Below are 27,316 nucleotides of genomic sequence, written 5' to 3'. Positions count from 1 at the left end.
AGGTGCATTTCCCAAGGAGAGCAAAACCACCTTGCACCACCTCCACCCTGGCTTTCCAGACTTCTAACGTGTTTATTCAGCAGTGACTTTGATTTGATGAGGTGGCTCTCCTCTCTCACGTCGCCCTGTCGGCCACCTTAACCAACAGGTCAAGGAAGACTTCTGCCAGCTCGCCTCTGCTCTGCTGATGGCCTCATCCTGCCACCGTGGCTTTTCAGGCTCTTCCTCCTCTTGCCCTGGGGGCCCTGGGGCCCCACTCTGGCTTTCTTCTTTGTACCCAGACCTCGCAATGTTTCCTTGCCACTTGCCAGAGAAGCCAGCTTCTTGGAGGAGCCTTTCTCAGACAAACCCTGGGATGGACTGGAAGCTAAGGCTGCATTGGAAGATTTTCTAGCAGCTTTCTCTGATTGCTCCTTTAGCAAGTCCAAAACTGTCTCTGAGAAATAAGCATTTGTTTAGTGAAAAATATAAGAGCCAGAAAGTAGCTATAAGAGAAGCAGCAGTCAGGAAACCTATACCTGCAATAGAGTCTTTAATATAAATTCTTTTTATTAATACTTTTTAATTCCCTAACTGCCCTTGATCTAAATATATCACTTTTTTTAAAAGGGTCACTCCAATGATACATGGTTCTGTAATAGTTTCTTTAAGATAGCATGCTTCCTTGAATAAAAGTGCACAAATTAAAAAGAAAAAAAAATTAAAAAAAAAAAAGATAGTATCCTTCCTCTGTAAATCTTCCCTGACTCCCCACCCTACCCCAAGGAAGCAGTCCTCATTTTAGGTGTCCTCTCAGTTCCCTGGACATCCTTCTATACCAGAACCTTAGGGCCACATTTATTTCTTCATTTGCCTGCGCTTCCCATCCCCACTCCTATTTAACTCCAAATTCCTACACAGCGGAGACTTTCAGTGTTCACTGCTGTATCCCTAGGGATTGGCATAGTTCCTGCCACAAGGTGAGTATGAAAGGAATGATGCCAAACGAATGAATACATGAACGATTAAATGAATGAATCAACAGATGAATGAATGAAAGACTAGAGGAAACTGGTCACAGTAGAAACAGGTGCCCTCAACTCATAACTCCTCTGTTATGCAGAAGAGATGTATAGACTGGGCCAAAAGTAGCAGTCCTCATTTAAAAGACCACCCCACAGGGGGAAACTATGAGTCCACCGTGGGAATTATAGCTTGCTTGCTGAGGGCACTGTCTTGGCCTCCGCCCAAGGCCTGACCCTAAGACTCAAAGATGGACTTACTGGCAAGTGGTCTGAATGGGATCCGCTTACTCTTGGTTCTCACCGGCACTGGCTTGTATTTGCACTTGCCTGGGGGTGCTCGCCTAAAAACACAGAAAGCGTGAGGATACAAGACTGCAGATGCAACCAGAAAATCAAGGTCACCAGAGGGTGTATATTTGCAAGAATTGGGGTCAACTTCTACTTATCCATGCGGATGGGGTAGATGGAATAGGAAATATGCTATGAGTTCAGGAGAGGTAAAAGGGCACAGATGTCACAGGGCACCTCGGGCCTTTGAGAGACAGTGCAGAGAGGGAGTTAGGAGTATGGGCATGGCGGCAGTCAAAACGGGTTCACATCCTGGTAACCAGGGCAAGAAAACCTTGCTAATTCTCAGTCTCCACATCTACAAAATGCAAACACTAACAGTGCCCATCTTGCAGGGAGACGTGAAGATGAAAGGAGAGCTGTGCACCCGACACACTGTGAGTGACTGATCAAGAAGGAGAGTTTGAAAAGAACACTTGGAGCAGGGCCCAGCACAGAAGAGCTCAGCAGATCAGGATGACGACGATGATTCTGCTGCTGCTTCTGACAGTGATGCTGGTGATTTCCTTTAAAGAAAACGTCTTCAGAAACTCAAGGCACGGTCCTTAGGCAATGCCAGCTGCTCTGCCTAATGACACACGTTTGTATACTGCTTGTCCCCTGGATGCATCTTCTGAAATAAAAGGGACTTCGAGGACAGAGAGTACTTCCACTGTAGAGAGCAGAGCTGGAACTTCCCAGCCAGTCCCCACGGCCTTCTCTGCCTTGCTCCAACTCTATCCCTCACCACCATCCTCCCAAGTCCAGGTGGGAAAAAAGGTAATTATATTTATTTAACAAACACTTAGGTAGTGCTTAGGCACCGCTCTAAATACTTTGCAAATATTAACTCACCGAGTCTTCCTAACAACCCTGTGAAGTAAGTACTATTATTCTCCTCATTTTACAGAGGGGAGACTGTGTGAGGCGCACACAGGCTAAGAAACAGCCCCAAGGCCACACAGTCAGTCAGTGACAAAGCCAAGATTCCAAGCCCAGGCTCAAGGCCATGTTCTCAACCATTGTATTTAGTTACCCCTAAAGGAAGGGTAGGAGGAAAAGATGGGAGGGGGAAAGGATACAGAATTAATCAGCTGCCCTCAGAATGCTGGGGTTGGTGCATTCAGTGCAAAGACAGACTGAATAAGTAATCAGGCAGAATCTGGTCCACTTACAGAAGCTTTAAAAAGTCTATGTGATTCAATGTAGTTATAACGGAACAGAGGGGATAGTGCTGAAATGAGCAGTCCACAGAGAGAACTGAGCTCCTGTTCCAGGCTCCTCTTACCAGCTGTACCTGGGCAAGTAATTTAACTTACCTAGCCTTCAGCTTCCTTCTCCATAGAGTGAGGATGTTAACCTGCCTGGTTGGAATTCTGTTGGCATTAATTGAAAGCCCGCATGCATGGCACTTAGCACAGTGCCTGGCACACAGGAAAATCTCCATAAATGTCAACTTAAAAAAAAAAACGGTGAACAAGTAAGGATGTCTTCAGTGTGAAAATGCTTTATGGGTGCTTTCTGTGTGGATTCTCACAGCTGCTCTTATGAAAGTGGGGAGTTAAATTATCTCCCAACTAAATCAGAAAACTGCCAAAGGAAAGAAAAGTGGATTCCCACAGGAAGCCTGTTGCCGGAAAGAGAACTCCCCACCAAGGCATCGTCCACATCAGAAGCACTTTAAAGATGCTGAGCCTGCTCTGTCCCCTAAGCCCAGGAGATGTGCACAAAAGCAGACCCAGTAGTGGAAACAGCCCAGTATTAAACTCACCCCTTGACTATCCATGCTCCACCATCCGCAAAGCACCCTGGGCACAACCTCAAGGACTGAGCCTCTTCCAAGAACTTCCGAGAACATACAAACTGAGAGCCCTGTGGCCAAATGGAAGGTGAGCTAGAGCTGGCCCCTGAGCATTCACCAGTGGCTGGACCTATAAATGCCCATGTCTACTGAATGCCAATCCAGATATGGGTAACATAAGCCTCAGAGGGAAGGTTTCCTCTACAGGTCTATCGGTAAGCTAATTCACGGGGAGATTTTCTTGTTTGGGCGAGAATTTTTAGATAAATCTGCAGCACTGGGGCAGGGTGCACAGTGGCTCACGCCTGTAATCTCAGCACTTTGGGAGGTCGAGGCAGGTGGATCGCTTGAGCCTAGGAGTTTGAGACCATCCTGGGCAACATGGCAAAAGCCCATCTCTACTAAAAATACAAAAATTAGCTAGGTGTAGTGCTGCATGCCCGTAATCCCAGTGATTTGGGAGGCTGAGGCACAAGAATAGCTTGAACCCAGGAGGCAGAGGATGCAGTGAGCCGAGATCGTGCCACTGCAGTCCAGCCTGGGGGACAGCGAAACTCTGTCTTGAAAAAAAAAAAATCTAGTGCGCTGCCAAGACTCCCCAGGATGGATACAATGCAGCACCCTCCCTGGGGCAGATAGCCTGACCCAGATTCAACCCCCTCTCAAATGGGAAGTGATATTGCAGCTTTTGCCCACGATGGTGGAGGTTGGTCAGCCTCTGAGAGAGATGGGCAAGGAAGCAGAAGGAAACGGCACAGAGCCCAGCAAGTGAATAAACACTAAACAGAAAAGATCAGGTGGAGCTACTGAGGAACCTGCCAGTTAAACATATTTGCCAAAGACCTAGAGCTCTGCACCAAGCCCAGGGGCCAGGGGAGCAGTACTTACTCAGGTGGTCGGAGGTATACACCTATTATTGTTAGATGACCTCACTTCCAGAAGCAGATTTAAAAAAAAAAAAAAAAAAAAAAGAGCCAGGCACGGTGGCCCGCGCCCATAATCCCAACACTTTGGGAGGCTGAGGCAGGTGGATCACCTGAGTTCAGGAGTTCAGGACCAGCCTGACCAACATGGGGAAACCCTGTCTCTACTAAAAACACAAAATTAGCTGGGTGTGGTGGTACATGCCTGTAATCCCAGCTACTCGGGAGGCTGAGGCAGGAGAATCGCTTGAACCTGTGAGGCGGAGGTTGTGATGAGCCAAAATCATGCCATTACACTCCAACCCGGGCAACAAGAGCGAAATTCCATCTCAAAAAAACAAAACAAAAAAAGCCACAGACCTAAACCAACCCTAGAAAGGCTCAAGGTCTTCATGTCCAACTGCAGAGAGACAATTTCCCAAATATTTCATAATTTCTATAGACGTATTGTCCTACACCATTATCTGTCCAAACTGCTTTTCGTCTAGAATGTGGGTTTGCTTCATTGATAATTTTTGGCAATTTGAGGGACAGTGAGGACTGTTTTTATGTCCTGCCATTGAGTTAAGAAATAAGAAAAAAATGGCCAGACATGGTGGCTCATGCCTGTAATCCCAGCACTTTGGGAGGCTGAGGCAGGTGGATCACAAGGTCAAGAGTTCGAGACCAGTGTGGCCAACATAGCAAAACCCCATCTCTACTAAAAAACAAATACAAAAATTAGCCAGGAGTGGTGGCAGATGCCTGTAGTCCCAGCAACACAGGAGGCTGAGGCAGGGGAATTGCTTGAACTCAGAAGGTGGAGGTTGCAGTGAGCCAAGATCACACCACTGCACTGCAGCCTGGCCTACAGAGTGAGACTCTCTCAAAAAAAAAAAAGAAAGAAAAAAGAAAAAGAAAAAAGAAATGAGAAAAAATGCATTTGAGAAGAAAATGACATCAAATCTCACCTTGAGGGGTCAACAAATTTGTAAATAGATCCGTGTGGCGCATAGGCACTTGGGTAAGAGGTCGCCAGGAAATACAGCTCCCCTAGGCAACAGAAACAGACAAGCGATAATGGGACATTAGGCAGCGCTGAGACACAGATGCACAGAAAACAGTCCAGATGAGTTTATGGCCGTAAAATCCAGCAAGCCCCCAGAACGGAATCCCAGAAACCTACAGGCATCAGCTTCGCTGGCCTGTGAACTTGAGAAGTGCCTCTTTGAAACCCAAAGACTAGCTCAGTGTATGGACGAGCAGAGGTAATTTCTCATGTATGCTTATTTATCAAACCAAACAGGTTTCTTCTGTTTGCAGGAGACCCCTTCTGCTTGGCTCTCATTTTCTCTCATCTGTCACCATGTAAGATGTGCCTTTCACTTTCCACCATGCCCAGCCACGTGGAACTATGAGTCCACTTAACCTCTTTTTCTTTATAAATTACCCAGTTTCCGGTATGTTTTTATCAGCAGTGTGAAAACAGACTAAGACACTCTTAGACAGTGCCCTGCTCCTTCCCATTTCTCCCAGCTGGAACTCTGGGAAATGTTATTTTCACCTAATAAGTTCCTCACTCCACCTTGCTTTCTAGTTATCTATGAGGGTCAGTATGCTATGAAGTCACGAGCGCCACTGGAGAGTCCCAGAAGTCTGGTTTTAATTCTGATAACATCAATTCCTCTCTATGCTATCTTGGGAGACCTCTTCCCCTGCACAGCCCTCAAGATATTTATTCACTTGTAAAACGGAGATCACAATGCTCAAATGACTGTTAGGTATTCCATTAGAAAGTGTTAGATAAGGTCAGGCGCAGTGGCTCACACCTGTAAATCCAGCACTTTGGGAGACCAAGGCAGGTGGATTACCTGAGGTTGGGAGTTCGAGACCAGCCTGATCAACATGGAGAAACCCTGTCTCTACTAAAAACACAAAAAATTAGCTGGGTATGGTGGCGCATGCCTGTAACCCCAGCTACTCGGAAGGCTGAGGTAGGAGAATCCCTTGAACCTGGGAGTGGAGGTTGCAGTGAGCTGAGATTGTGTCATTGCACTTCAGTCTGGGCAACAAGAGCAAAATTCCATCTCAAAAAAAAGAAAAGAAGAAAAAGACAATGTTAGATAATTGGGATGGGCACAGTGGCTCACGCCTGTAATCCCAGCACTTTGGGAGGCCGAGGCAGGTGGATCACATGAGGTCAGGAGATCAAGACCAGCCTGACCAACATGGCAAAACCCCATCTCTACTAAAAATACAAAAATTGCCAGGCGCAGTGGCTCATGCCTATAATCCCAGCACTTTGGGAGGCCAAGGCAGGCAGATCACAATGTCAGCAGTTCGAGACCAGCCTGACCAACCTGGTGAAACCCCGTCTCTACTAAAAATACAAAAGAATTAGCCAGGTGTGATGGGTGCATGCCTGTAATCCCAGCTACTCAGGAGGCTGAGGCAGGAGAATCACTTGAACCCAGCAGGTGGATGTTGCAGTGAGCCAAGACCGTGCCAGTGCACTCCAGCCTGGGCAACAGAGCAACAAGACTCTGTCTCAAAAAAGAAAAAAGAAAAGAGAAAAAAGAAAGAAAGACAAAGAAAGTGTCTGATAATCGTAGTTATTACTACTTTCTCATCTCTGGCCCAATGTTGTTGCCATTACACTAAATTAAATTCACTTGCTGTTATGTGCCTTACACAACTCTTTCTCCCTGTTATGAAAGAAAATGTTTATTAAGTTGCAATTCTGAGAAGCCTAGAGCTTTATTCAGCTCTGAGTTACTTAAAAACTGATTTTTTTTTTTTTTTTTTTTGAGACAAGGTCTTGCTTTGTCACCGACTAGTGTGCAGCGGCACAGTCACAGCTCACTGTAGCCTCAGCTTCCTGGGCTCAAGCAAACCTTCCACCTCAGTCTCTCGAGCAGCTGGGACGACAGGTGCATGCCACTATATCAGGCTAATTTTTTTAACTTTTTGTAGAGATGGGGTCTCCCTATGTTGCTCAGGCTGGTCTCAAACTCCTGCACTCAAGCAATCCTCCCTCCTCTGCCTCCCAAAGCAGTAGGATTACAGGCATGAGCCACCACACAACTGCTCTAAACAACTGCTTTTTGTGGAGAACAGAGACCAGCGTTTGTCTTGTGCCAAGTGTGAGCCTCATGGTCTTTGCATAGCCCCTACACAGGGTAGCAGCTGCCTCACAATCTATGGTCTGTGTACTGGCAAAGTAGATTTATAATATTCCCCATGTAAGAGGTCTAATGAATTAGGACACACCCTCCCTTAGAGTCAGTTTGCTCTGTCTGAATGGAAACCCCAGGCACCATCCCGAGTGACTCTACCATTAGATAAATGTAGTGTCTACCAAAGGTCCACGCGTACACACGTCACTCTCAGGCAGGGGACCCTGGAAATCATGCAAAGGCCTTCCCAGTCTAAAAATAAAATTGAAAACCCTGCTTATATGAGACTACAGTTTGTGTAAATTGTATGTCTTCCACATTCCATAGACTTCCCATTGTATTTTTAGGAGAAAAGAATGCTAGAGATAAATGTCATCTGTAGCATCCAACTGATATTTCTAACAATATGTCTTAGGGGAGAAAAACAAAAAACTAATATATGCCGTGCTATACAAATTGACTGCAAACATAATTCATTTGACCAGCCCTCTTGGGAATGTGCTTCAGTGACTGACTTTCAGAAATCCCATCAATCAAACCTCAGCATGGGCGGCTCCACACTAGCCATTTGCTCAGCAGCAATTCATACCAGCTATCAACTACGCTCAGGACTCAGGAGGTGAACTGTAGCCAGAGGTGAGGCAGAACTCAAGTTTCAAGTAAAAGGTGACTTACCTAAAGCCAGTGGACTGATAATAAAATAATGGAATTGGCCAGGCACAATGGCTTACGCCTGTAATCCCAGCACTTTGGGAGGCGAAGGCGGGTGGATCATGAGGTCAAGAGATTGAGACCATCCTGGCAACATGGTGAAACCTCATTTCTACTAAAAATACAAAAAGTAGCTGGGCATGGTGGCGCACGCCTATAATCCCAGCTACTCAGGAGGCTGAGGCAGGAGAATCGCTTGAACCCAGGAGGCGGAGGTTGCAGTGAGCCAAGATAGCACCACTGCACTCCAGCCTGGCAACAGAGCAGACTCTGTCTCAAAAATAATAAATAAATAAAATAATGAAATAATGCTCAGATCTAAAAAATGCCTCTAACAGGAAAAGAATGTGCCAACAGCAGAAAATATGAATGGGTTTATGCAAAACACAAGAGCAAGCAACTCTGGGAAAAAAAATAACTTGACTCAGGAACAGCCTCATTAGCCTCAGGGCTGCCTGTGGCAAAGCCTGGGGAAACTTTGCAAGTCTACTTCATAAAATTCAACCAACATCTGTTCTGTTTGCCAGATGTACCGTGACTGTTTTATTTAACTGTCTGTTTTCTACTGTGAGACGTCTACAAGCACAACAAACCAAGCCACCAAAGCCACCAAAGCCAGGATTTCTGTGGCCTCCTAAAGAGGAACAAGCCACAGAAGATAGCAACCCAGGACCCCTTGGCAGGCCTGCCTCTGGGGGTCCACCCTCTTGGGTTCCACCCTCGGGGGCATTCAGCAGAGGAGAGGCCCCACCACCGCCTGTCGCTTTCACGTCACCACTTTCCACTGGGCATCGTGCTGCCCGCCTGTGGTTTCTCTCCTTTTTCATATGTTTGAACTTCCCATTTGGAACTCACATAGACATTTTCCTGTCAAAAATACTTGAAGTTTCCAACATTTTTGAAGTTTCCTTTGCTGCTATAAAACATTCATCTCAAACTATCCATTCATCAGCTAGCTGAGAGGAAAGGGTCCGGGAGGTGACTGGGTCTCTTTATGTCCCACTCAAGTGAAATTCCCTGCAGCCACCCCATGGTCCAGAGAAGAAAGACACCAAATACTTCAGAACCCTTCGAGACTCTGGCTTACACCTACAGAGAATCTTTTTTTCCTTTTTTTCTTTTTTCTTTTCGTGTGTGTATGTGTGTGTGTGTGTTTTGTTTTGTTTTTGTTTTCTGTTGTTTAATTATTATTTTTTTCCACCTATAGAGAATCTAGATGTGGAAGGGACCCTGAGAGGTCACTTTATTCTCTCTGCCTCTAAACATGACTATATCTAGCACCAAATACTGAAAAGTTCGAAGTCCTCACATAAAACAAAAAGAAATATATTTAAAATTTGAATATTTTTGTATTTCTGAGTGAAACATAACTTATGTAAAGCTGAAGCTAAAAATTAGTTTTCTGATTATAAAATTTTTGGAGGCCAGGCACTGTGGCTCACGCCTATAATCCCAGCACTTTGGAAGACTGAGGCAGGCAGATCACCTGAGGTCAGGAGTTTGAAACTAGCCTGGCCAACACAGTGAAATCTTGTCTCTACTAAAAACACACACACACAAAATTAGCTGGGCATGATGGCATGCACCTGTAATCCCAGCTACTGGGGAGGCTGAGGCAGGAGAATAGCTTGAACCCAGGAGGTGGAGGTTGTAGTGAGCCAAGATCACCTCACTGCACTCCAGCCTGGACCACAAAGCAATACTCCATTAAAAAAAAAAAAAATCAGAACTGTATTAGAGCTGAGTCTTTCTTTCTCTTGCTCATGTCTACATGTGCACATCATGCTTCACGGATGCCCTTAACATGTGCCTCGTCTGTCTATTGAGTAACCTCCTACCCAGATGTCTACCTTTTTCTCAGATTTCTTAAAAAAAAAAAAAAAATATCCTCCTTTGCTCACAAACTCTTGGCAAGGTCGGGAAAGAGCCTGGCCCAACCAGCGAGATTCCCACCAGAGGTCCCTTTCCAAGACAGCACCAGCAGAATAAACACCACTGTTTATTTAGTCTGGCCCACTGTTGACCGTTTTCACATTCCTAACACTGTGGTTCAGAATAGATCTTCCCCTCACAATGAGATGTGTAGTTCAACCAGGAAGGAGCAGGTTGGCATATTCAGTCTGTTCCTTTGTTGGTGAAATGAGCATTATAATTATATCATGAGGCTGGACGCGGTGGCTGATGCCTGTAATCCCAGCCTTTTGGGAGGCTCAGGTGGGTGGATCACCTGAGGTCAGGAATTTGAGACCAGCCTGACCAAGACAGCAAAACCCCGTCTCTACTAGAAATACGAAAATTAGCCAGGCATGGTGGTGCCCGCCTGTAATTCTAGCTACTTAGGAGGCTGAGGCAGGAGAGTTGCTTGAACTCTGGAAGGAAAGGTTGCAGTGAGCTGAGATCGTGCCACTGCTCTCCATCCTGGCTGATAGAGCAAGACTCTGTCTCAAAAAATAAATAAATAGAACATAATTACATCATGGGGGTGTTGTGATTACAAAATAAGGTGAAAAACATGAAGTGCTCAGAACAGTATCCAGTACATTATAAAAGATGACTAAATGACAATGATCATAGAAGTGATAATTACTATTTAAAATAAACGTTCTCTTGATGCCTGTGATTATCCGCGTTCCCGTAAGCAGAAATCAACAACTGCGTACATGTGTTACCTGCTTCATCTTCAGCAAAGGAGATGATGAACTTGCTATGGGTACTGATCAGCCCTGGGAAGGCACAGGACGTGGTACTGCCCAGGCAAATATCCTGCTTCTTCCATTTCCTGGTTTTTCTATCTTCCTGCAAAGCCATAAGTCGACTAGAAGAAAAATAAAACCTTATGTTTTAGGAATCCATATATCCATTCTGCAGAATACTTTTTCTCCTAAAATCAGGGATGCCTGAGTACTAGGACTGAGTCCCCCATTAGGAGATGAATAACTAGCCTCCCTCCAAGCACCCAAAAAGCTGCTTCAGAGCTACTTCAATCACCCACTTGCCCTAGATATGGAAGTTCACATTCTACATAAAAGGAGTTCAGGTCAGGCCCAGTGACTCACACCTGTAAACCCAGCACTTTGGGAGGCCAAGGCAAGCAGATCACTTGAGCTCAGAAGTTCAAGACCAGTCTGGCCAACAAGATGAAACCCTGTCTTTACTAAAAATACAAAAATTAGTGGGACAGGGTGGTGCACACCTGTAGTCCCAGCTACTTGGGAAGCTGAAGCACAAGAATCACTTGAACCCAGGAGGTGGACATTGCAGTGAGCCAAGATCATGCCACTGCACACTCCAGCCTGTGTGACAGAGTAAGACTTCATCTCAAAAAAAAAAAAGAGTTTAGTGCCATGTGGATTGTGCAGGCAGCACCACTACAAAAGACTGATCTGATTTTTATTACTTGTGTGACCTTTGGATAGTTGCCCAATATCTCTAAGCTTCAGATTCCTCATCTGTAAAATGGGGAGTGATAACATAATTTACCATAGGGGAGGATTGCAAAGGTTAAATAAAATAATATACATAAAGATATCACCAATGTGTGTGGCACACAGTAAGGGCTAAAAAGACTACTAGCTGTTATTATTATTGCTATTATTATTTATGTCTATATAGTAGCAGAAAGATGCTTCATGTCCCTCTATCATCCATCTGAACTAAAAGCAGGTTTGTAGAAGAAAAGGGAAAGGAAGTTGGTTAGACCCAAGGTGCTCATCAGAATCACCTGGAGAGTTTTATGGAAACAGAGATCCCAAACCCAGGGGATTTTGATAAGTACACCTCAATTAAGAATCACTGCCTACTGACAGGGTGCAGTGGCTTATGCCTGTAATCCCAATTCTTTGGGAGGCTGAGGCACGCAGATCACCTGAGACCAGGAGTTTGAGACCAGCCTGGCCAACATAGCAAAACCCCATCTCTACTGAAAACACAAAAATTAGGCAGGTGTGCTGGTGTGCACCTGTAGTTCCAGGTGCTTGGGAGGCTGAGGCAGGCGAATCACTTCAATCTGGGAGGGAGGGGTTGCAGTGAGCCGAGATCACACTACGGCACTCCAGCCAGGGTGACAGAGCAAGAATCTATCTCAAAAAAAAAAAAAAAGGATCACTGCATTTTAACCAAATGATGTGTGTACAGGGGCAGGGTGGTGAGTGGAGGTTGTAGGGAAAAAAACCATAAAGAACAATGAAATCCCAGAGATCTAGTAAGTGATGATAAGGGACCTGAATAGAAATCAATGGCAGTAACTTCACTCCATCTCCATAACCAAGAATTGCAGCATGAAAATAGAATGCCTTTTCTAACAGGGACCAGATTTACTCTCCCATCTTAAACAGTCTGAAACCTGCACAAGATAGAGGAATAATGGCTTAAAAGATTCTGAAGTTCGGGCAGTATAGTAGTGTGTTCTCTGAGAGATAAGAAACAAACAAGGTAAACCCGCTGATTGTCCAACATACTACCTTGAGAGTTTCCAGCACAGGGAGGGAAAATACAGGTAAAGCCCAGCAGGCTCCTTGAGCTGAAAAGACATTGCTGAGAGTCCAGGGAAACCAATGCAGTAAGAGATTGCAGGACAGATACCAGAGAGAAGGAAACTGCACAGAGAATGAACGCCGGAGAGCTGCAAATGGTTCCCCTGACGTAATCATCAGTATACCCGACAGCAGGTACATGTGGAAAGTATTTTAAAACAAAGGAAAGAATGAGAAGAAAATACTTGGTACTTACTTGGGATCAGGAATAGCATAAGCATCACAGGGCATAGGTGGAACTCAGTAGTGAGGAATAGAAAGCTCTAGAAAAAGCACTACCTTGATTCTATTTAGCAAATATTAATAGCAAGACCTGAAAGAATCACACTACTTCCAGATAACTATGTCTCCAAAAGAAATTCAAAGTCATTTCTAGTAATACAAAAATATCCAGCATCTACCGAGTTAATGATTTCTGGCATCAATCAAAAATTGTGAGGCAAGTAAAAAAGGAGAATATAAACCATAATAAAGAGTAAAATCTGTCCATTGAAACTGACACGGAACTGATACAGATGTCAAAATTAGCACACAAGAACATTCAAACAATGATTCGTAAGTATATTCCACATGTTCAAAAAGGTATATAGAGATATGAGAGATGCAAAACAGACCCAAATCCAGTTTCTAGAGGTGAAAAAATACATTGAGATCACACACACACACTCAGTGGGGTGAACGGCTGGCTCGACATTACAAAAGAAAAGATTCATGAACCAAAGACATAGCAATGGAAACTACCCAAAATTAAACACAGATAAATTATTTAACATAAATAGATCATCAGTGAACCGTGGAACAACTTTAAGCAGCCCAATATCCATGTCATTAGAGCCTCTGAATAAAAGGAGGGAAGGGGCGGGAGACAGAGGAAAACATATTTGAAGATATAATGGCCAAATATGTTTCAAATTTCATGAAAACTATAAATTCACAGATCCAATAACGTCAACAAACTCCAAGCACAAGAAATATGAAGAACACCAAACGAAGGCATATCTTAATGAAACGGCACAAAACTAATGATAAAGAGAAAATCTTAAAAAGCGGTCATGGGGGGAAAATGACATATTACATATAAGGAAACAAACAGAAGTCTGACAGCCAATTTCTCACTGGAAACGATGCACACCAAAAAATAGCGGGGCAACCTCTAAACAGTCAAAGAGAAAAACATGTTAACATAGACTTCTGTACCCAGTGAAAATATCTTTCAAAACTGAAGGCAAAATAAAGACTGCAAAAGTGAAAATAATTCATCACTATAGACCCCATTGACAAGAAAGGTTAAAGGAAGTTCTTCAGACAGAAGAAAAATGATATCAGATAGAAACATGCTTCTACCCAAAGGAATTGAGAGCATCAGGAATGGTAACATTCTTATTGCCACTATAACGACTTACCACAACTACAAATTGCCACAACCTTGTGGCTTAAAACAACATACACTTATTCTTTTACAGTGTTGGATGCCAGCACTCTGAAATGGTGTTCACTGAGCCAAGATCAAGATGTTGGCAGGACTGGGCTCCCTGCAGACACTCTGGAGGACAGCTGGTTTCCTTACTCTTTCCAGCTTCTGAAGGCTGTCCCTATGCCTTGACTCAAGGCCCTCATCTTGTCACCTTTTCTCCCTCTGCCTTTGTTGTCACGTCACCTTCTATCTCTCCCAGATTCAAATTTCCCCATACCTTTCTCTTCTAAACACACATGTGATTTCATTTAGGACCCACCCAGAAAATCCAAGATGGTCCTCCAAGTCATAGACAGTATGTTCCAGGACCACAGTAAATAGAAAATAGAAATCAATAGCAGGAAGATCTCTGGAAAATCTTTAGATATTTGGAAACTAAATAGCACACTTTGAAATAACTCATGGGACAACGAAATGAAAAGGTAAATTAGAAAATGTTTTTAACTGAATAAAAATGAAAACAATATATCAACATTTACAGGATACTGCTAAAGTAGTACTTGGGGGGAATTTATCGCACTAAACACATATATTAGGAAGGATGAAAGTCAGATCAATTACCTCAGCTTCCATCTTGAGAAACTAGAAACAGAAGAGCAAACGAAACCCAAATCAAGCAGAAGGAAGGAAAAAGAGCATAAATCAATGAAGTAAAAAAGAAACACATTAAAATAACAGGAAAAAAATCAATGAACACAAAATCTGGTTCTTATAGAAGACCAATAAAATGGACAAACCTCTAACCAACGGTATCCAGAATAAGACAAGTCACCATAGTTTCTACAGATGTTAAAAGAATAACAAAGGAATATTATGAACAACTGGATGCCAATACACTTGACAACGTAGGTGAACTGGACAAATACCTTGAAAGGCACAGACTACCAAAGCTCACTCAGAAAGAAACAGATAAACTGAACAATTAAATCTAATAAAGAAATTAAATGTGTAATTAAAAGTCTTTTCACATAGAAAACTTCAGGCCCAGATGGTTTTCCTTGGAAGGAAGAACACATAAGGAAGAAATAATACCTATTTTACACAAACTCTGGCAGATAATTGAACAGAAGTACTCATTCTATAAAGCCTGTCTACCCTGATTCCAAACTCTGACAAATACATTACAAGGAAGAAAAACTATAGTTCACTATCCATTCATGAACACAGATTTTAAAATTTCAAACAACACATCAGCAAATCAAATCCTTCCATATATCAAAAGGATGGGGCCAGGGGGCAGTGGCTCATGCCTGTAATCCCAGCACTTTGGGAGGCAAGGTGGGAGGATAGCTTGAAGCCAGGAGTTCAAGGCCAGCCTGGGCAACACAGTAAGACTCCATCTCTACAAAAATAATTTTTTTTTAATTAGCTGCATGCCACCAGCTACTTGGGAGGCTGAGATGGGAGGATCACTTGAGCCCAGGAGTTTGAGGCTGTTGTGGGCTATGATCCTGCCATTGCAGTCCAGCCTGGGCTACAGAGCAAAAGCTTGTTTGAAAACATAATAAGATAATGCATTATGACCCCGTGGTATTCACCCTCACAATGCAAGACTTCTCTAACAATTTTTAAATCAATCGATCAAATTCACCATATTAAGAAACTAAAATTTTTTAAACCCACATGATTCAGCAAAAGATGAAAAGAAGCATTTGACAAAACCCAACATCAATATCGAATACAAATTCTCCAAGGAGTAGAAATAGAAGAAAACTTCCCCCACCTGATAAAGGGTGTGTAGAGAACACCTGCAGCTGACGTCATACTGGTGTGACGTCACACAGTGACATCACACTAATACGATGGTGAAAATGAATGCTTTCCCCATTTCTATTCGACACTGAACTGAGATTAAGATAGAGCAATAAGCCAGTTAAAAAATAAGAACAGGCTTCCAATTTTTAAAAAAGAAAGTAAAAGTGTCTCTATTTACAGACCTTCTAATAAAATGACCTTTCACATAAAAAATCCAGCAGTATCTACAAAAAAGCAATCAGAATGAACAAGGGGTTCAGGAAGGTTGCCAGATACAAGCTCAATATAAAAAAATTCTGTATACTATGAATTAACAATCAGAAACTGAAATTTTACAAACTAACGTTTACCATAACGTCAAACACTATGAGATAGGTAAATATTCAAGATCTCTACACTGAAAACTACAAAACACAGTTGCCATGTTATTCACAACATGGCTATAACTGGGAAGAGCCAAAAAGTTCATCAGTAACACAGAGAACAGATGAATAAACTGTGGTGTATTCATACAACTGAATATTACAAAGCAATAAAAAAGACAAATTACTGATACATGGAACAATATTGAGGAATCCCACAGACATTACTGAATTTAAAAAACCAAGCACAAAAAGAAGAGTACATACTATAATGATTCCATTTATATATGAAGTCCCAGAAGCAAAATAAGCTGTGGTGAGCGTGCTTATCTCTGGCTGGGTGGTGTGTGTGTGTGTGCGTGTGTGTGTGCGTGTGTGTGTGCATGTGTGTGTGAGTGTGTGCGTGTGTGTGTGCGTGTGTGTGCATGTGTGTGTGAGTGTGTGTGCATGTGTGTGTGAGTGTGTGCGTGTGCGCGTGTGTGTGTGCGTGTGTGTGTGTGTGAGACTTCTTTTTGGCCTGGATGGCTATATGTACATATCCACTGGGGACGGGGGACAGGCTGGAGATCCCTTTGGCATGTTTGGAAATGCTCAGAACAAGTAAGCTGGATGGAAGCTGGGCCCCTGCTCCTTTAAAGTGAGCTCTTGGCATGTGAGAGGGAGACAGAGAAAGGGAGAGACAGAGAGGGGGGCAATAGGCAAGAAGAAGCCTTCTAGGGTGATGGAAGTGTTCTACATCTTGATATGGTTGGTGACAATATGAGTGCACACATTTGTAAAACATCATACAACTGTGCTCTCACGTGATTGTATTTCACCATATGTAAGTTATACCTCAGTCAAATAAAAAGAGGGAGAAGGGACATCGGTCCTTCCTTACCCACTCATGAAGTCTCCAAAGATATACAGGCCATTGAGGTTTGGGGATTCACAACCCCGATAGACATAACCTCCAGTGACCGACTTCCCCACTGTGTGGCCATAAGCATAGATTGGCAGAACATCATCTGTCCAAGAGAGAGGAAAGAGAGTGACCGCCGTGGCCTAAAACTGAAAGCTTCAAGGAGGAAGAAGGGGACTTTTTAATGCAGTTGCCTAATTCATTGAAGAACACTTCATCTCCTGGTCCTCAGTAGGACAGGCAATCAAGTGAATCATGTTTATTCTCAATAGACTAGCCACAATACTTGCAAGCTTCCTACTTAACCGCTATCTGCAGGCAGAGAGGAAGCCAAAAATTCCCTCCATGAGGCAGTGACCTGGAAATCCACACAGCTAAGCTTTCCCCATAGGTTGATATGGCAGATATCCAGGTTTAAGGATATGGAAAATGCCAGTCTGTAAGACTGTTTTGTAACTTAGAGGGCAAAAAAAGACTAAGAAGTAGTGATAGAATCAGAACTTGAACCCAGGAGGTGGAGGTTGCAGTGAGCCAAGATCAGGCCATTGCACTCCAGCCTGGGTAACAAGAGTGAAACTCCATCTCAAAATAATAAGAATAATAATAATGTGTCTAAAGTTAATATGGGTAACTTATTTAAAATACAGATTCCTGGGTCAATCTCATTCCTCCAATCCACCCAAAATTCAAATTCTTTAGGTCTGAGGCAGAGTCTGGGAATTCACTTTTTTAAAACAGCCACGGCCAAGATGTGTCTGGTGCCAGCGAGTGGCTGGAGGACCACTTGGAGAAGTACTATGCCACAGGACACAAACAAGGCATTACGAAAATGACCTGCAGGGCAGGACATTCAAGTTTTCTTCCCCACCTCCACCTCCACCCCACTCAACTCATCCAAGAAGTCAGCCACAGAGCTTCTTTCTTACCCAAAGAGGCATTGTGACAAAGTTTTCTGTCGTAACACGCAAATCCTTCCCTTGCCCTCCAGCCATAGTTTCCGCCTTTCACAATGAGGTCAATCTCTTCAAACCTGTTCTGGCCCACATCCCCGCAGAATATCCGGCCTCGGCCCTGGTGCGTGACGGGGTCCCCTCAGTCTACAGCACAGCGCCACATGTTCCTGATCCCATAGGCATAGATGGCGGGGTGGGCCCCTGGCTCAGAAACAAACGGATTGTCCAAGGGGACTCGGTACCGCTTACCGTCTGAGCCCACCCCGTTCACATCGATCCTTAAAACTTTTCCCAGCAGGGAACTTCTGAAAGAAAGAATGCCCAGAAACAGAATCAGGTAAATGAGGAAAGCCACAGGACTGAAGAATCCACCCAGAAGGGCCGACTTATACTTGATGCCAACAGACTGCTGGAGATCACATGGGAAGATGTGACTTCTTATTTTCCTTCTTTTTCTTTTTTTTTGTACCAGCAAGAATGAGCTTGAAGATTTTCTTTTAAATCTATACAAGATATTTAAGACTGCCGCATGTTGGGCTCAAAGAGAACTACTAGGCAAAGTTTGATGTAATCCTAGCCCACGGGACCCTGAGCAAGTTGCAGCTTCTATTCTTATTTTAATGATGAGGACTGCTTCTCTCCGACTTGGGCCAACATGACAATTTTTTTAAAGAAGCTGGTTATATTGTTTGCTCTTTATTTAACAACATGATCAGTTAAAAGAATAGAACAGAAGCTTTTGAGAGGCTCTGCCCGTGACTATGGTCTCTGGGGCTGACTTTCCTCATTTGAAAGGCAGAGGAGAGTAACTGATAGCCTTGTGCCACCACTTCCTGTGAGGATGAGAAATTCCACACTCAAGTCAAGGGTCTGGGATCTAACAGACACACAATAATCAAAGGCTGCTATTATATTTAATATATTGGCCGGGTATGTGGCTCATGCCTGTAATCCCACATTTTGGGAGGCTGAGGTAGGAGGATAGCTTGAGACCAGGAGTTCAAGAACAGCCTGGGCAATATAGTGAGACCCCATCTCTATTTAAAATATATAGCTAGATAAATATTATTTACCTTGCAGTGTGGTTGTGATGTAAGGGTTAAGTGTTACTGTGTTTATAGCGTTTAATGCAATTCTTGAATCACCGTGTTTGACAAATGTTAGCTTTGTTTTATTTATTTAGTTAGTTAGTTAGTTTGAGACGGAGTTTCACTCTTGTCACCCAGGCTGGAGTGCAATGGCGCTATCTTGGTTCACCACAACCTCCGCCTCCCGGATTAAAGCAATTCTCCTGCCTCAGCCTCCTGAGTAGCTGGGATTACAGGCCTGCGCCACCATGCCCAGTTAATTTTGTATTTTTAGTAGAGACGGGAGTTCTCTATGTTGATCAGGCTGGTCTCAAACTCCCAACCTCGGGTGATCTGCCCACCTCAGCCTCCCAAAGTGCTGAGATTTCAGGCAGGCATGAGCCACCACGCCCAGCTAGCTTTGTATTATTCTAACCTCAATATTTTTATTACTAGGAATACTAGGAGCCAAGTGCTAACTGGGTGCAAAGAGCAGAAGGACCATGTGACCTTTATTTAGGCAACTCAGCATCGCTGGGCTCTGGCGCCATATCATGTGGGTGGGGATTTGTTTTTTTCCACTTACTCACTGTATGACCTCTGTGCCTCCATTTTCCTGTCTGTAAAATAGATATTATTATATGTATAATTCATAGGATTCATTCATTCCATGTGCAATTATGGGGCGGCTCCCTTATGCCAGGCACTGTCTAAGTGCTGGTGATACATCAATTCACAAAATAGATATAAATTCTTGCCCTTGAAGGTTTTCAGATTTACCTTCTCAGATACATGTATAGATTTAGACCAGTGTCTGACAAGCTGCAAGCACCCAATACACATTGGCTCTTAGTATTTAATTTCTCATCTGTCTCCAGGACCTAGCGCAGTGCCTGGAACACAGTGTTCAATAATATTATTGAGTTGAATTGAATTAAATGATTACTGTGTGGGAGGCCAAGGCGGGTGGATCACGAGGTCAAGAGATCGAGACCATCCTGGTCAACATGGTGAAACCCAAAAAAATTAGCTGCGCATGATGACACGTGCCTGTAATCCCAGCTACTCAGGAGGCTGAGGCAGGAGAATTGCCTGAACCCAAGAGGCGGAGGTTGCAGTGAGCCGAGATCGCACCATTGCACTCTAGCCTGGGTAACAAGAGCGAAACTCCGTCTCAAAAAAAAAAAAAATGATTAGTGAGGTAAATATTGACCTGCTAATATAAATTTAAAATCCTGAATTCTCCTTTCCATAACATTCTGATGGTTATATTGAGCATCAGTAATGTTAACTACCAAAATACACTACGTGTGAAAGGTTTGCAACAGAAAACCACGTGTTCCTCCCACTGCCCCATCGGAGTGGACCACATCTTGCAGTATGTGATCTGAGCTGGATGCCGTCCCTGCAAAGACGTCACAGCAGGGTCTCACTCTAAAGGGACAGGCGCCCAGCCTCCATCCAGCTTACTTGTTCTGAGCATTTCCAAACATGCCAAAGGGATCTCCAGCCTGTCCCCCGTCCCCAGTGAATATGTACATATAGCCATCCAGGCCAAAGAGAAGCTGTCCGCCATTATGGTTCGAGGCTGGTTCTTCGATCTCCAAGATGACCCTGGAAGAGAAAAAAGAAACCATGCGTTAGGCTTTGACACAGGCTGAAGCTGCATCCTCTTGAGATACCCAAATATGACCGGTCCAAGCCACCAAAATGTGCCAAGCCAGCGAGACCTGCTTCTGAGTTTTCAAGGATCACAAAGTAGGTAGCTTTGGGGCTCTGAGATGCCCCTTATTTTCCTGGTTAACTCTTTCATGGCTCATTTTTTGTTTTCTTTCTTTGTTCTTTTTTTTTTTTTTTGAGACAGAGTCTCACTCTGCACCCAAGCTGGAGTACAATGGTACAATCACAGCTCACTGCAACCTCTGCCTCCAGGTTCAACCAATTCTCTTTCCTCAGCCTTCCTAGCAGCTGGGATTACAGGCAGGGGCTGCCACCATGTCTGGATAATTTTTTGAGACCTTGCTCTGTAGCCCAGGTTGGAATGCAGTGGCGCAATCTCGGCTCACTGCAACCTCTGCCTCCTGGGTTCATGCGATTCTCCTGCCTCAGCCTCCTGAGTAGCTGGGGTCTACAGGCATGTGCCACCACACCCGGTTAATTTTTGGTAGAGACTGGGTTTCGCCATGTTGGCCCGGCTGGTCTTGAACTCCTGACCTCAAGTGATCTGCCGGCCTCGGCTTCCCAAAGTGTTGTATTACAGGCACGAGCCACTGTGACCAGCTAATTTTTCTTTCATGCCGTGACTTAATGAGCTGTGGACTTGGCCAGGGTAACAACTGTTCTTTTCTAGGGCTTGCCTTTACCATCTGCCCTATCAGGACGTTCCATCCCTTCCTTCGAGCAGCTTAAGAGGGTTAACCTACCAGTTCTTTATGCTTGCTGCAATCCCCAACCTGTCTACAATGAGAAAAGAGGCAAGAGAGAAAGAAGAAGGGGAAAAAAAAGACAGAGTGGTAGAGCGGAAACAGCGCGAGCTTTGGATCAGTTAGAACAGTCGTCACCGGGCCATGCATCCAGTAGCTTGATGGCCTGTATCACAGCTTCCAGTGAGAACGAGAAATCCCACATTCAAAGTGAAGGGCCTGGGATCTAATGGCCGCCTAATAATCACAGGCTGCTATTATGTTTCATAGGCTGATTCTATCTATCACCTTTTCTCAGATTCCTATGGCTGCTGGTCCTTGCTTACCCTTCGTCAAGACGGGCAAGCACGGCTTTACTTAGGGTGACTGTAAGGTGACGGCTCCACCCCATGAAACAGCCTTGACTCAGGACTCGAACCCGGGCCTCCCGCAGTCAGCAGTGACCCCTTTCTCAACAGGTCGGGCTAGTGCTGTGAACCGGTACCGCTCCCCGCTGCGGTCTCACCGGCCGGGCATGATTTCGGACCGCGGCGCACACAGGCCCCGCCGAGTGGGTCTCACCTCTCGGATTTCAGGTCAGCTTTGTTGGGATCGGCCCGAGAAACCTTCATCTCGCTAATCCGGATCTTTTCTCCCTTCTTCTTGTCCAGGCACGAATAATAAATGTAGAACTTGCGGTTGTGGCGGAATTTGGGGTGAAAAGCCAGCCCCAAGAAGCCCCTCTCATCCCCGATCCACGGGGTGGTCAACACGATGTTCTTGAGGTCCAGAAAGGGCTGCTCCAGGCGACTGCCGTCGGGGAGATAGACCCACACCACCCCTACCTGCTCGGCCACAAAGGCGCGATGGGTGCCGTCCCCAGCGTGGACCATGGAGACGGGGTTCCGGAGCCCGTTGGCCGCCTCGCTCGCGCACAGCTGCAGGCAGCCCCGGGGGTCCTGGGCCACCACGCCCAGGTTGCGGTGGAGATAGTCGTTCCTCAGGACGTTGGGGAAGCAATAGTCCTTGTCGGGAAGGGCCAGGAGGCGGCAGAAGCGGGCGCCATCGGTTCCAGGGGGCTCCTGGGGGCCGCGGTCGCTGGTCAGCAGGGAGATGGCGGAGGGGCAGTTGGAATGGAAGGCGGCGCAGTAGTCAGAGCAGAGGCCCGGGACACTCCGGGGGCGCGGCTGAGGGTGCTCCGCGTCGTAGAGGTGGGCTGCGTGGGGCGAGCACTCCTGGAAGACAGCGGGAGCTCAGCTCAGCATCAGACCTGCCACGCCCGCGCTTCTCTCACGTTTTAAGCAAGCAGAAAGGAAAAATGGTCCTGGGGAAGAAAAGCAGGATTCTGGGGTTTTTATTACCAGCTGCTGCTCAATCTCTTCTCTGATTTTCTGCCCAGTTTATGCTCCTGGAAGTCAGAAAGGGGGGGAAATCTCTCATATTCACTATATTGTCTCTGACATTTCAGCTTAGTTTTTGACATTTAAAGTTTTATTAAATGATGCATGAATATTTTTTCCGAAAGGATGTTACTCAATTTCTCACTCTCTTTTTATTTTTTAATTTTTGTTTTATTTTTCATAGCGACGAGCCTCACCAGGTTGCTCAGGCTGATCTCAAACCCCGGGCTCAAGTGATTCTCCTGCCTCCTCCACCTCCCCAAGTGCTGGGATTACAGACATGAGCCACTGTGCCAGCCCAGCCTCCTTTTCTTATACATGCTGTATCTACCAAGATTTTATTTCTTTATACAAATCTGAAACAATTTGGAAAAGAAATTTCACATTGGTTCCAATCTGGTTGTTGGACATACAGTATTATTTATTTTTTCTGTGCTTTTCCATATTTTTGGAATATTTTACAATGAAAAATACAATTATCAAATGGACATTGGATGTATCACTCTCAAAGATTAGGTGGCTAGCAATTGCTTCAATTATTTAAAATATTTCAGTGTTTAATATATGCAAAGTACCATGCGGGAACCTATACACATTTGAATTGTGGCAATAGGGATATATGGCTGCTCCTTACGCAGACATGTGAGGACTATTTGCCCAAAGGAGTATCTGCTACTCGGCCCTCCCTAGACTATAACATTTTTTAGGAGGAAAATAGAATATTGTGAGCAGACGAGTGACTCCCAGTAGTGATGAAAGACAGAGGCAACAGAGATTAGGAAGGTAAGAAAGTCCAATTCAAGGCTGGACACAGCGGCTCATGCCTCTAATCCCAGCCAGCACTTTGGGAGGCCGAGGCAGGCAGATCACCTGACGTCAGGAGTTCAATATCAGCCTGACCAATATGATAAAACGCCATCTCTACTAAAAATACAAAAATTAGCTGGATGTGGTGGCAGGTGCCTGTAATCCCAGATACTCAGGAGGCTGAGATAGCTGAATCGCTTGAACCTGGGAGGCAGAGGTTGCAGTGAGTGGAGATCACGCATTGCACTCCAGCCTGGGTAACAAGAGTGAAGCTTCGTCTAAAAAAAAGGAAGAAGAAGAAGAAAAGAAGAAAACAAAATCCAATTCGAAGGGTGTTGTTTGGAGCCATGCATTAGAGCAGAGTTCACCCAGCAGCCCAGGAGCCCCCTTCTGATCACTAAGGACTCTCCTGAGCCAGCCGGCCTGTGCAGAGTCGTCTCCTTCACCTCTGCGCTCCCATCACTTCACAAAAGGACCAGCGGCATTTTTCATGTATCTGGGAGTTCCCTGTTCTCTCTGATTTCCCCTGACTGTAGATTGCAGAGCCAGCTTTCAGTCACTGCGCAGAGGGGAAGAAGGAGCCCAGACATTCACAGCGGCTCCCCTATGGCTGTTTCCACTTAAGACACTTACCACAGCAGCTATTGAGGCAACATGACCCGCTCTGAAGTGTCCCCTCACTGACTCTGTGCACTCTCAGGGAGTGGGAAAAAGAGAGAGGGGAGACTGAAATAAGGACGCAATACTGGAGAATAGAAGGGGGCTGTGGAAAGAGAACCACAACTATGGCACACTCTCATGCAGCCATTTAGAGTTTGCAAAGTTGCTTCTGCTCAATTAGCTCAGTAACTAAGCAGATACTTCCCTACTTTAAAGAGAAGAAAAATCAAAGCCCATAGAGTCTCTAGCCAGGTACAGTGGCTCACACCTGTAATCTCAGCACTTTGAGGGGCTGAGGCGGGTAGATCACCTGAGGTCAGGAGTTTGAAACCAGCCTGGCCAACATGGTGAAACCCTGACACTACTAAAAATACAGAAAAATGGCCAGGCGCGGTGGCTCAAGCCTGTAATCCCAGCACTTTGGGAGGCCGAGGCGGGTGGATCACGAGGTCAAGAGATCGAGACCATCCTGGTCAACATGGTGAAACCACGTCTCCACTAAAAATACAAAAAATTAGCTGGGCATGGTGGTGTGTGCCTGTAATCCCAGCTACTCAGGAGGCTGAGGCAGGAGAATTGCCTGAACCCAGGAGGTGGAGGTTGCGGTGAGCCGAGATCACACCATTGCACTCCAGCCTGGGTAACAAGAGCGAAACTCAGTCTCAAAAAAAAAAAAAAAAAATTAGCCAGGTATGGTGGTGCACACCTGTAGTCCCAGGTACTCAGGAGGCTGAGGCAGGAGAATCACTTGAACCTGGGAGGCAGAGGTTGCAGTGAGCCAAGATGTGCCACTGTACTCCATCCTGGGCAACAGAGCAAGACTCTGTCTCAAAAAAAAAAGAGTCCTCTGTGACTGTCCTGTTGAGTCTCTTATACATGCCAGGCACTGTTCTCTGCATTGACTGGGATGCAGCAGTGAGTGAAATGCACAAAATCTGTCTTCTAATGGAGCATATATTTGGGGGGAGCTCAGAAAACTGTTAAGTAAACCAGCCAGTGCTGCTCTTCCGATACTTTAGCCCGGTGTAATCTAAAGGGTGCAAGACTTGGAGCCTAAGCATCTAGCTCTGTGCCCCAGCACTGTTTTACCTCGGGTAAGTCATCTAAAACTCTTGAGCCCTCACCAGTAAAATGAGGATCGTAACAACTGCCTGCAGAATCATTGTACCCAGCAAGGATTCTGCAAGTGTTGAGGAAGAAAGAAGACCTTACAAACGTGAACAAATAAACACGTGAAGGATTGTTTGGCTGAAATTGTTCTTATTCCTCAAATCCCTACAACAACAGAGCTGCTGACTTTGACTTTCTGAAGCCTCACGCAAGAGGGCAGGGTCAGGTGTAGACGATTTTACCGGGGAGATCTCAGAAATAAACATTCTCAGTGCTGCTCATCAAAGCTCAGCTTCTACCCTAATGGGTATCCTAGAGTTAATTCTCCAGGAAACAGTAGAGGGGTGGTACCTGAGAGTATAGCTGCAGGCGGTGCCACCCAGGTGGCTGAACTTTCTGAGCCAGGCTCAGCTGTAATTCTCTGTTGGCCTCTGGGAAGCTTGGTTAACCACTCCGCACCCTGTGTGGGAGTTACGGTGGTCAGCAAGTGCAGGAACAGTGGCACCAGGAGTCATGAAGAGATGCCTGTGGATAGCCAAGGCATTGCGCTGAGAAGCCAGGAGGGTCTCAGATCAAAAGGCCGCCTAGACTTCCTGTCTCTCCTCCCCATCATCGTTAGAGGGGTCCTCCCCATGCCACCTCTTTCATCAGCTTTCCAAATGCTGACCTCTCCCCATTCACCCCCAAACACCTTCTTCCTGCAAAGTCTGTGTGTGCCGCCTGCACCCGTCTTGTTTTCAGGCTGAGCTCAACCAAAACGATGCGTCCCAGGGTTGTGGATTTTGGCTGTTGAGCAGCCAGGAGAAGCAGAAACTGTGAGTCACCGCTACTCAGCAGCTTGTATCTCTCTCTCCCAGCTCTGGAGTGTTGGGCAGACAGAACTCTGGGGAGAGTCCCCAACCCCTGCCGCTGCCACTGTCACACCAGAGATGATCTGGCACAAATCACCCAGATGAGAAAGGATTGAACCCCAGCAGATGCCACCGCCCCCTCCCTGACACACTTGGTAAATGCCATGGGGATAAGTGCCTAACTCTCTGAGCATGGCAGAGGATGCAAATTATTATTTGCCATGCACCGCAGAGGGAGCGTGGCAAAGAATGGCTACTCTGAGAACTCCAGGAAGAGTGTCCCTCTCATTCTCCTGGGGAAGAATCAGGGCCAGCAGGATCCCAGAGGGAGAGCTCTGGGGAACCCATAGAGATCAAAGACAGCACACCTTCACGTCAGTGTGCCTGTCCAAAGCCGGCAGCTCCAAGGGGAAGCACCCGGCACGTGAACTTCTAAAGGGCTGGGCTCCCAAAGCACCCCTCCCCTCAGGACCCACACCATGCAGCCCAGCACACAAAACCCTGGGGCTGGAAGGCACTTTTACTACCTGGCAGAGGATGTCTTTAATGTAATGTCCACACAGCTCATGTCTCTTCAGATCAAAGTATTCCATGATGTCCCGATACCGGGCAGCGATGCGGCGGTCCTTGTGCTGGTCACAGCAGCCGAAGGACTCATAGTCAGAGCAAAACGCAAGGTGCGGAAGGGGCCGGAAAGGGGGCCCATAATCCAGGCACTGGGGGTGTCCCTGCATCAGGCCCACCTGGCCCAACAAGAATGTGAGGCAGAGGCAGAAAATGCCAGAAGAGAGCCAGGGGGCCCAGCAACACAGACTGCCACGCAGACTAGGAGTGGACGTTCTCAGCATTCTGGCCTTGGGAGCATTCGGGCTGCTGCTGTGTTTGCTCAGGTTGGCTTCCCCGCTCTGCCCAAGGTCCTCCCTCTCTTCCTACCCCAACTCACCCCGTCTTCCCTTCCTTCCTCCTCTTCCCCTCCTCTCCTACTGAGGTGGTTTCTGAGCAGTGACCCTTCTGTGGGCTCCCTTTGAAAACCGTCAGAGGTGTCCCTTCCCCCTTCCTCAACCCATCTAAACAGGAAGCCCCACTCTAGGCTGCTAGTGTTATGGGGTCACACGTTTGCT

At 45.6% G+C, this 27,316-nt stretch overlaps 1 protein-coding gene across 1 annotated transcript; it reads right to left on the bottom strand.

The window, feature by feature from the left end:
- On the bottom strand, nucleotides 1-27,058 carry HHIPL2 (HHIP like 2). The gene is given in 9 exon segments (XM_008991253.5): nucleotides 1-436; nucleotides 1,263-1,345; nucleotides 5,006-5,087; nucleotides 10,591-10,736; nucleotides 16,925-17,051; nucleotides 17,872-18,203; nucleotides 20,436-20,579; nucleotides 21,950-22,602; nucleotides 26,723-27,058. Coding segments are annotated over 9 exon segments (2,175 nt in total). The 5' UTR covers nucleotides 27,044-27,058; the 3' UTR covers nucleotides 1-149.
- Nucleotides 27,059-27,316: the final 258 nt, after the last annotated feature.

This window comes from Callithrix jacchus, chromosome 19 (genome assembly GCF_049354715.1).
Source record: "Callithrix jacchus isolate 240 chromosome 19, calJac240_pri, whole genome shotgun sequence".
In the NCBI taxonomy this organism is placed as follows: domain Eukaryota; kingdom Metazoa; phylum Chordata; class Mammalia; order Primates; family Cebidae; genus Callithrix; species Callithrix jacchus.
The sequence above is the reverse complement of the archived record's forward strand: the minus strand, read 5'-3'. Positions and strand labels throughout refer to the sequence as shown.